This window comes from Trichoderma virens, assembly GCF_000170995.1.
Source record: "Trichoderma virens Gv29-8 chromosome Unknown TRIVIscaffold_92, whole genome shotgun sequence".
NCBI lineage: Eukaryota > Fungi > Ascomycota > Sordariomycetes > Hypocreales > Hypocreaceae > Trichoderma > Trichoderma virens.
The window spans coordinates 1,059,398-1,069,947 of NW_014013657.1; the positions used below are offsets into that span (position 1 = coordinate 1,059,398).

General features: G+C 50.5%; 1 protein-coding gene across 1 annotated transcript; it reads right to left on the minus strand.

Annotated features, from left to right (window-relative positions):
• Positions 1–1,327: 1,327 nt before the first annotated feature.
• Positions 1,328–2,005, minus strand: TRIVIDRAFT_196387 (uncharacterized protein; the record flags this gene model as incomplete). Its single annotated transcript, XM_014094276.1, has 2 exons — positions 1,328–1,875; positions 1,948–2,005. 2 exons carry the CDS (start codon positions 2,003–2,005, stop codon positions 1,328–1,330), a joined length of 606 nt encoding a protein of 201 aa, XP_013949751.1.
• Between the last annotated feature and the right edge of the window lie 8,545 nt (positions 2,006–10,550).

Consider the following 10,550-nt stretch of genomic DNA (forward strand, 5'->3'; position numbering starts at 1 on the left):
GGAAGGGAAAAAGAAAGGAAAAAAATGGGGAAATTATTTCAAGAGTATTTTGGTGTTGGTCATATGATAAAGCGTCGGCGTTTAGGGCGTTTGGTTTTGTATAATGCCCCTTGGACGACGAAGACGGGCATTATGTGTATACCTAGGAATTTGGCCGCGACATATGTGCGTATATTGCACGTTAGATTTGACATTTGGCGCGGTGATGGATATCAATCAAGGTGGGCTTAGAATGTGCATAATTCTTTTGTATGTACAGATGAGGTGTGTAGTTAGGTATATCGTGAAGAGGTGAGGAGCTTGGGGAGCGGTTGCGAATCTCCGTCTTTGGGACAGTGTGAAAACGCTGTGGACGACATATATTGATGTTGGTCATGAGGGATTCTCAATCTGAGCAATGAACAAAAGAATCCTTCATATTCATGAATATATCTTCTGATGAAAACATCTTCCCTTGTGCAATACTAGACCAAAAACCTGAAATAACAGCCACTCAACGTGAAAAGCATTTCCACCCATGATGACAAAGACGCGAACCGGTTGCTTATAAAGGCATAATTCTTCAATTATACACTATGTAATATCTTATACAGCTATATCACAAAAGAGCCATATCTTCAGTTCTTTCATCAAGATGGCCGGTCTCGCTATGTACTAAGGTCTTGTGTCCGTTTCCCCCCCTTTTTATCCCCCGCTCCAGAACCCTTCTTCCCTTCTCACTAAAGCCGCCCTTTTTATGTATGAGACACCAGCCCAATAGAACAATACCAAGCCAATCCCAGCTTGGTGCCGCCTCCCTCCGCAAACAAACCCCTTTCATGAGCGCTAGCATGAGGGAAGAAACATTGCATTGACGCAGAGGAGAGGTTTTAAAAAATCCCCTCAAAGGGGGAGTTGACAGAATAGTAGACCCAATCATGCCAGCTGTGTATGATAAATAAAAAAAAAAACAGAGAACTTAAGAAACCGCTGCATAAACTTTAACCCCTCACATGTAGTAGCGCCATGTGTTTATCTATATGTCATAAGATCCGCTAGGGAGAGAAATGAAATAACCTTCCTCGGAGAAGAAGATACCGGGACTCGAGAATACCGAATTGAAGATTATGAAAAGAAAACGAGTAGAAAAAACATGGTATCGAGAGTTTTGAGTTTCCAAGACTTGGTATCCAAAGGAAGTCGTCACACAGAGGATCGTTAAGTCTAGGTGAGAGCGTAGTAGAGGTGAGTTTTTATGTCGTCGTGTTTTTTTTTCTTGCTTTTATAGGCATAGCCCAGGATATGGTAGGAGAGTCGGAGGACGAAGAAAAATTATCAATTAGCTACTTCAGTAGTGGTCGAAGTAGGAGTGGTCCTTCTCCTTGAGGCCACCGATCTTGTCCATATCGACGGAGTAGAACTGGCCCTTGGCCTCCTTTTCGTAAGCGGGCAGCTCTTCGTCGTGCATGGGCTCAAGGCCGACTGTAGCATTCTCGCCAACACGAACGACGACAACTCGGCCACTCTTCCGGCGACCTTGCTCGTCCTGCTCGTCAGGGAAAGTAATGTGGATCTCGGGAACATTGTCGGGAGAGTGAGGTGGTGAGCCGGGGGTGCGCAGCATGGGCTGGCCATCACGGCTGATGAAAAGAACGCTGTGGCGGCCATTGTGGGTGGTCTCAATGGTGAGGCCACGGTGATTGGGGTGGCCATTCTTGACATCGTTGTAGGAGGGTAGAATAGGCTCCTGGGTCTCCGGGTTCTGCTGCTGTCGCTTGCGGCGAACTCGGCGAAGCACGAGCAGAATAGATACCAGGATGAGAATGAAGAAGGCAATGCCGAGCACGATCAGCAAGGCGTTGATGACCGTGTCGGAGCCGTTGTCAGAGTCATCGCCTCGAGCGAAGACTTTCAGGGGGCCGATCTGTCCTGCAGGGGCGATCTTGTTGGCGAGTTGAGAAACCGAACGGGCTACATCGAAGTGAGTCTCGTCGACGGATCGACGCAACAAAGCGAGTGAAGGCATATTGGGCGAATGTCCAAGTATTTTGGTGCGTTCAGTAGTAAATGAATGGATGGTTAGCTAATGAGGCGTCATGGTCAGCATGTTGTTTCAAGAGGTGTTGTGTTGTAGTACAGAGCAAATCCAGGCAAATAATATGATATATAGATAGAGAGGCGGGAACACCGGATGGCCGCAAACATCTTTTTTTTTTCCCTCTCATCCTGTCTCTCATGACCATGGTTGTGCACGTCACTGCCATTTCGCAGCTGTGATGGGACGCACAGACAAACGTCGCGACGTTCCATGGAGGGGTTGGCGCAGCAGATCCCCCAGCCTCTCCCAAACGTCACACCATTCCCCGTCTCCATGCCATTGTGTGTCTCTGCGAAACAGGTGTAACTCACATAATTTTTCTCTTCCCCTTTGGCAGGTTGTCCGCAGGATCGCTGGCACAAGCTTGGAGCTGGCTGAGCTGCGAAACAGAAGAAAAAAAAGGAATGTATATCGTGGTCGTCGTCTGTTGGTAAAAAGGAGTGGTGAAGAACGCGTGATAGGCAATGAGAAAGGACCGGACGGATGCACAGCTAAAAGAATGAAGCCTGTGCAATCCAAAGGAGAGTCTTCGTAGGAAGAGAGAAAAAAGAAGGTAGCGGTAGCAGAGAGGGACAATGAACGTAGAGACGCCTCTCTCTCCCGGCAAGAGATGTAGTTTGTTTCTGGCCAGCGACGATGGTTGAAGCAGGACGAGAAAGATCAACTGGCAGCAAACGGGGGGAGGTTGAAGGTCAATCCTCGCTCTACCTGGCGCGGGTCCCGCTGTGGCAGCGAGCGGCACAGGGCACTCAGGCGCTACAGCATGCAGGACAGCGGCCTTGGAGTCCCCTAAGTGGTCCAGCCAAGCGGGGTTGCGTCTGTGGGAAATTACCTACAGCTCGAATTGGGCCGCAGACCCGTCGTGCCCCTGACGCTTAGAGGAGCGGCAGCCAATCAGGCGCCGCGCAGCCCTGCAGGCCATTTATAGCGCCGTTGGGTCCTTAACGAGCTCGAGCTAGGCGGGCCTCCCGAACGCCTCTAGCGGCAATCCATTGGACAACTGGGGTCCGTGTTTTGGTTAGCCAGCGGCGAGGGTGACCTCGAGGCCAATCTCCCCTGCTCCGTTAGACGACGTGCAGGCGGGAAGAGGGGAAAAAAAAAAAAAAAAAAAAAAAAAAAGATTTGATGAAGAAGAAAAAAAGAACCTGAAGAAAAAGGCACGCGTCAGGATGCCGACTCGGGAGAGAGAGGCCAGTCCTGATGAGGCAACGATGGCACTGCGCGTAGAAACACTACTATCACAACCTAGCCTTTTGTAGAGTCTTCATCCACCATCATCTCTCTCGTACGCAGCCTGACTAAGACGACAAGGCGCAGCTCGGCTAATGGGGAGACCAACACGCACACATAGCGCTCAACTTGGGCGCCAGTCGTACTCGTACGTCGCTGTTGCTGTTGCTGCGCCCATTGAAACAGGCGTTTCGAAATGGCACGCGACAAGCTGGTGCAGAGACTTCCCTTGCGGTAAGTCGCGCGCAAGGGCGGCGTCGTGTTTTGGTTGTGGCCTCCAGAGTGTCAAAGTGGCATGTCTCGGATGTCGCCAGAGCGGCGGATTGGCTTGTTCCAGGGAAGCCAAGAGGTTTTACCAGGACGTTTTTATCATGAATTATGTGCTTGATGTTTTATCGTACATCATTATCTGCATATTGATGTGTAGTACCTTATGGAGAGGTAGATACCTGTACTCGTATTGCTACAGTACCTAGTAGGTAGTACTGAGGTACTACCCATGTAACTAACAGGTTGCTATGAGGGAAGTGCCCAATATTAGGTAATGCTGGAGCCCATATCTTGGAGTCAAGACACGGCAGAGAGATGCGCACCTGAAGCTGTAATAACTCGACTCGCCCTCTGTCATGTTTTCCCACCCTAATCTTATAGCTTCAGCTAGTGTTTGCTTCTCCCCCGAAGCCCAGACCTCAAACATTACTGGACTCCAAGTGATCCAGATTAGTCACCCGTTGTTGCCGTTGATGCCCTCTCACCTGGCCCCAGTGGCCCGTATTGCTGCTAACCTACACGAAAGGAGCGGGAGGAAGAAATGACGCCGGTAATGAGGCTTAACATCAAAAGGGAAAATGATTCATTGGTTAAAAGCTTGTAAAAATTAAAGACCCCGTGTGAGATGGGCAATATATGACAAACTCCGTCGCAGTACCTCCTAATATTGCTTGCGTAGTTGCGCGATGCTATTCAATCAAGCATCAACCGTTTTTAACCCCCGTACCAACCAAGGGGGGGGGGGGAATTGTTTCAACGGATATGGCAGTAAGACACCCAACCCGGCCTCTATTATAAAGTTGTAACCCTAGTAAGCACTGCGTGTTAAAGTAGACAGTTCTCATTACAGCATCCACGGCTTGAATCATGTGAAGACTCTTCCTTATATCCACCACGTTGCTACGATGTAACCAACTTCAAGCCTCAGCCATGGCAAATACTACTCGACAAAGAGCATAACCTCGCCAGGAAAACAACCCGAACAATACCACCACAACCCTCTTCGCATCCTCCCCGAACTAAACTCGGCGAATTCGGTATCCTAGCCAGACATGGCATCATGTGCAACAACTCAGCTGTCCCGAGTGAACCATTACCAGCATCCTATTCCGTCCCTTGCCAGGCCATGCCATCGTACCCATGCCATCGCATGCTCATAGAAATCTTGCATCCTCACCGCGGACGCTTCTTGTCCCACTCCCCACAAGCCTTCTCCGACTTCTTGACATCCCTATTTCGGCTCAGCTCTGTGGGACCGCGCGACACTTGCATGGTTCGCATCAACGACCAGCCGGACGTCTATTCCGCAAGTTTGCTAGGCTTTAAATCCTTTAGGTTCTCAGGTTCCGACAGCCAGGTATGATACGCAAAAGGCTCATCGCACGACAGCCTGAGTTTGGCTCATGGAACATAGCCAATGTCTACGCTGCCAACTCTGACCTGCGAGCGTCGTACTTGTAGAGGTGCCTGGTATTTCATGACAGTCAAAAAACCCCCCTTCCAGCCTGTCGTGGTTTCGCCCTCCTCAGATGCAGCCGTTGGCTTCGTGTTTCCTTCCTCCTGCCGGCTTTGGACCGATTAGGCAGTCCTGCATTCAGGCCGGAGAAGGCCCTTCGCTTACACACGCTGGCCAACGGGTGCTCCCGATAGTATAACGAGAGCCTTGCTACCCAATATTTGTGGCGTGATGCCAGTAAGGTCTGCATCTGCGTGCATGAGGCGTACAGGCCAGTACATGCACGGAGGAGATGTGGCCGACGCGCGCCTCAAGACTTGATGCTTCCTTCATGCAACTGTAGCCATGTAATGTGGGACATGATACGTCTGTATCCCGGCATACCTTGGAGCCGCAAATCGCTGTGACAGGCAAACATTGAGGCATCAAGTGGTTGACGGCCCACTTTGGCGGCCTTAACAAAACGGACACGTACCGATGAATGTTTCCGTCCAGTTGAGACCTTGCTCAGACCGCAGCATGGCAGCCCAAGCACAGATGCCCTACAGAAAGCACAGGAAATTCAGTGCTGGATACACGTGGTGAACGGGTCGCAAGCACTTGGAGACTCTGTGAAATCGTCCCAATGGTTAAAAGATAGAAGACGGACAACGCGACACTTGAAGCGCCTCTCAGTCGGAGTACATGTAACATCTATGAATGAGGCGGAATTCTGGTCTTGTCCTAGGAGTCCATCAGGCTACCAATCACGCGGATGCCGTAGAGGATTTGGTACATGTAACCAAACCATGCAGCCAGCTTGGAACAGTACATACCGTACAGTACATGCACACGTATCCTCCGCATGTGCCCTGGTGTGGACTTTGCCATGCGAGAAGTCAGTTTTCAGCCTCGAGGGCACCTTCCTTCTCACACATCAAGTTGTATTCATGCATAACATCCCCTCCGCTGCGTTTGAATCAAACGAACCGCTCTCGTTTGTAAAGAGAGAGGGAGAAAAAGGCAGACGAGCATTGGCTGTGATTGAACACGGACCCGCTGGAGTCTCACACATCCATGGTCTACAGTGGCCGTGAGAGCCCCATACTGTAGCTGAGACTGCGTCTCACTCCCTCGCCGCTCTCATGGTCCAATATCTTTTCGTGATACCCACACTACAGTGCCGTCGCCCTGGGCTGCTGCAGATGGATATGGTTTTGATGTTAGCGGGGAGAGCTAGAATGATAAACAAGTCGTTAAATGATCATAAATAGGTCGTGGTTCTGTTGGGCTTGCAAGGGAAGAAATAACAGGCTCATTAGCCTCGCGGATATCGGAATCATACCCAGTAGTCTCTTTGGATATGCATTGCTTGGGAGGGCAAGGAATTCTGCTGTAGGTTCAATATGCTCCATATAAGTATGCTCTTCTCATCCCTTTCCCCACTTCTCCATCCTTCTCCTGTCACGTACAGCAGACTCGTGTCAAAGTGAGACACTTGCCCATGAGAGAACGGGGGGAAGCATCATGAGGAGACGGAATCAGGGGCAATAATATTCATTGCCACCAGGTTGCTTCTGAGTAGTATTCGATGAGCATGTAGTTGTCAAATTGATGAATTTGATCGCTCACATGTAACTTCGAATGAGGGAAAGAAGGAATTCATTCCAAGGTCGTATGCGAATGAACAGGAGTGACATCGTTTCCCCATCCTGAATGAAGCAGGCCCTCTTCGTGTACGAAAAAGTCGCCAGCGAATGATGGGGCAGTACTCGTAGCACAATACGCGGGACAAAGTGGGTAGACAACACCGTTGAGCGCCCCCTTCGTGTAAGTATAAAAACTGACTGTGTACGCTGGGCTCAGTACATGATTGTAACCGTATTGTATGGAATCCCGGAGGAGACATCGGCTCTCGATTAGTATGATTCAATTACTTGTAGGTTGGTGACAGCGCCCTAGGTCTTCGCCTCGCTCAGCAGTCGGATAGATCCCGTGGCACGGGAGGCATCAAAGTGGAATCCGAGCTTTTTGAAACAACACGAAGTCGCTTTGTCTAATATAGGTAGGTAGGCAGATGCTTCGTATTTTGTAGCACCAACGGCTCCGTGGCAGTTGTACTAGAATCAGATGATGAGTGAAAGACATGTAGGACGCTGTAGCGAAATTATTGGTCGCGTGAGAGTGCAGGTGGGCCGCCCTGGAGCAGAAATTGACATACGAGCACAACGTTGGTATTGCATACGCGGCAAGGCAGAGGCAGTCCGTTGAGACGCCGGTGTCGAGCATGGAGATTTGCCATGTGTCTCCTGGATAAGGCAGTCCGCCATCTCAAGGTTGGGATCTACATGCAGGCGAGAGGATGTCAATCGCCTGCTTGATCACCGTCCGTCAAGTCGCTAGGCTTGATTGGACTGTCCTCTTTTAGCCCCGGTCGGCGGAGACTCAGTATATTGATCTCAGGTCGGCCGCAAGCAGGGGTCAAGGCACATGACGATGCGCGCCAATTGAATCAACTCCTTTTTCTTCTTCTTTTTTCTTTTGATGTTTCGCATTGCCGATGCTGTTGGCATTGCACTGATTGGCGCCTCTGTGAAAGCACGAGATGAGGAGGCAATCATATAGCAAGGTTCTTGTCAGTACTCCGTACAGAAGGAAGCAAATCGAGACACGGGTGGGACCGCATGGAACGGGCTGTCGATATTACCCCGAACCATGTCTCCATACAGAGTGCCGTCAGCAAGTGTATAGCGGGTCTCTCGGTAGTTGCGTCCACTTTCTTAACTGTCCATTCGTGCTCTAGGGGTTTGGCCTGGCCATTTGGGTCTGGTACGGAGTACTGTACGTGTATTCATTTCACATACGCTTCCGAGGCTTTCAACAGCGACCCTTGCAGGCATCTACAGCTAGTCGATGCTTTTGGCATGGCTCTTCAAATCAGCTCGTGGCAGTGACAATTCACGTAAGCTTGCGGCGCGTTTTGGCCGTCTTACTCGTACACACATCAATGGCATAAACGTGACTGTCTGTCGATCTGCAATGCTGCGGACAAGAAGGCTGGCTTTCCGTGCCCAGTGTTTCTCGTCTGCTGTCCCGTGTGTCTTCCGCCTCTCTCCGCCAGGCAGGAATTGCAGCTGATGCGACCTATATTCGTCGGCGTTACATCGCTCTGGAAAATGAAGAAGAGCAATTGGGAAAAAGTGAAAAACAAGAGAAACGGAGAAAAAGAGAGAGAGAGATAAAGAGAAATGGTTGTGATCTCTCTTACTCATGCAAATATATTTCACGTGCCCCGGGATTGTTTATTACAGGCAGGTACCTCAGGACCAGCTGCCTTGTAGAGACAAGAGACACAAGCCAGCGATCTTGTCCGCGCCCATCTTATCACGACTCAATAAATTAATAACTAAACTCGCCCATCTCACAAATGGCCGACCCTAGTGCTGCACCGTCACCCCTCCAATTCTGGCCAGTGTAGCATCGATATGCTTGATTGCTAGGTTGGTGAGCCTCCACTTGCTTGGTGCTGGCCCGGCCTGGACCAGTCAATTCGTGCCGAGGGCGCAAGCTTCACGGGATCTGAATTACTAGTATTGATTGTACTGACCAAGGCATTGTACGAGTACAGTATACACGGAAGTGGCATGCCATGCACCCTATCAATCAATGCTTCGGAATCTGCCAGCACCCTTCTTTCGCCCCTCTCCCAGGCCAGCGCCGGCCCAATCACTCGTCCCGTCACGACATGTTTCGTAACGCCATTTGCGCTGTGCAACGCTTCTGAGCTGTAGCAGATGGGCAGGAGAGGCAGAGTGTCACGGTGAGCTCTTGTGAGTGCTGTGCTTGGCTTGTGCCCTGCCTGTCCTCGTGCTTGTGTGCTTGCCAGGCTGCTATTACATCCGTACCAACCGAGTACTGGGCCAAGGCAAGGTAGCAACTGAAGGGAACTGGCAGGATCAAAATCAAGATTGCAATCAAAATCAGAATCAGAGCCATAGCCAGAATAGAAACCAATTCAATTTCAACCCGTCTTGCCTCCCTGTTGACACATTCCTTACCCGTACCCATCCCTATGCCTCCTGTGATTCGAGGGCACGCCGGCCATTGACACGATCCTCGCCCAGTTTGCTACATCTACATTCCGGCCCAGCATATCTGCGCATTGGACTCACCTCCTCGCCTCAGTACGGCCGACATACATCTAACCCGTCGAGCCCGCACCTGTTGGCCCAAATTCTCTCACTCTCTTTCTGTCTTCCTCTTCCAAATCGCTTTTGGCCACGCTGGACATAATTTTTTCTTCTCCTCCCAACCCACCCTGCCTCGTCATCGACGACATCACAAGGTTAGCCTTCGGCGCCCCTCTTGTCTATTTGTTTCGCCCTGAACCTTACTCGCCTTTTCTCCTCTTCTTCTGCTTAATTGGCACCCAATTGAATCCTTCTCGGTACTCCGATCTCTGTACATGCAGATTACAGTCTGTATTTTGGAAAAAAATACACATAAATAAATACCAAAAAAAAAACCAACCAAACAACCTTCGATCCGGTCTAGCAAAAACAAGCATCTTACATGCAAGGTCTTCCCCTTGACAGGCCACCACTCAAATTCAGACAGTAAGTTTTTCCATCTGGAACAGGCCTTGTCCTCTAGGCCCCGCTGCTGCCCACATCGATACCGCAAGGAAAACCTTCATTTCGCACCTTGTAGTGCTACCATGAGCCTCGCCAGAGGCTCCAGTCCTGGTATCCACGATCCCAATTATCTGCCTTTCCTCCAGCCCCTCTCTGACTATTGTAATTGCCTACCGAAACTATCTTCACATTATCTTGAACCCTCTCTGTCTTTCTTCCTGAATATATTATACCCCTGTACGCTTCTTGGCTTCCTTCCTCCTCCCTGACCTTGCAAACCTAAACCCTGATTACATGCCTACCGGAGACGCCCGCGACTCACTCGCTAGGCCGCTGACACGTATCGACACCGCAGTCTTCAGTCGACAACCCCCCAGACAAACAGCCCAAGCACGGCGAAGAATTCCGACGAAAAATACATGAGCTGCTCTTGCTGCTTGAATAATTTTTCCGCGTCTCGCAACGGCTCAGCCCCAGTCCTGCCGACCATTTGACGCGGTCTCAACCCCAAAGTCAAACCCTTATCTCCAAGGGAGGGCCAGCGTCTCGAGTACTTATTGCGCCGGCTTCCTGCTCACTCACTAGTACCTGTATATCCAAACCTTACATTACCTTAGTCTATCGGCTGCGAACAAAGGCACAGGGGTCGGAAACGTGTCCACTGGCTGCACAGCAAAAAAAAAAAGGCCCAGTCGGCTATCTGGACCTTTGTCACGGCCATATTCGTTCCCCAGAGTCGAGTCCCCGCCAAGGCGTGCTTTGCCCAGGCAGCTCTAGCATCCTGCAGTGGACTGTTGGCACCAGCGCAAGGCCTGGCAGTGGTTCTGCAGTGCATCGGCACCTGTCCGTCAGCGCGCAACGGCTCCTACTAGTTGGTTTAGCAGCCAGTGCACTCGTCTCGCCC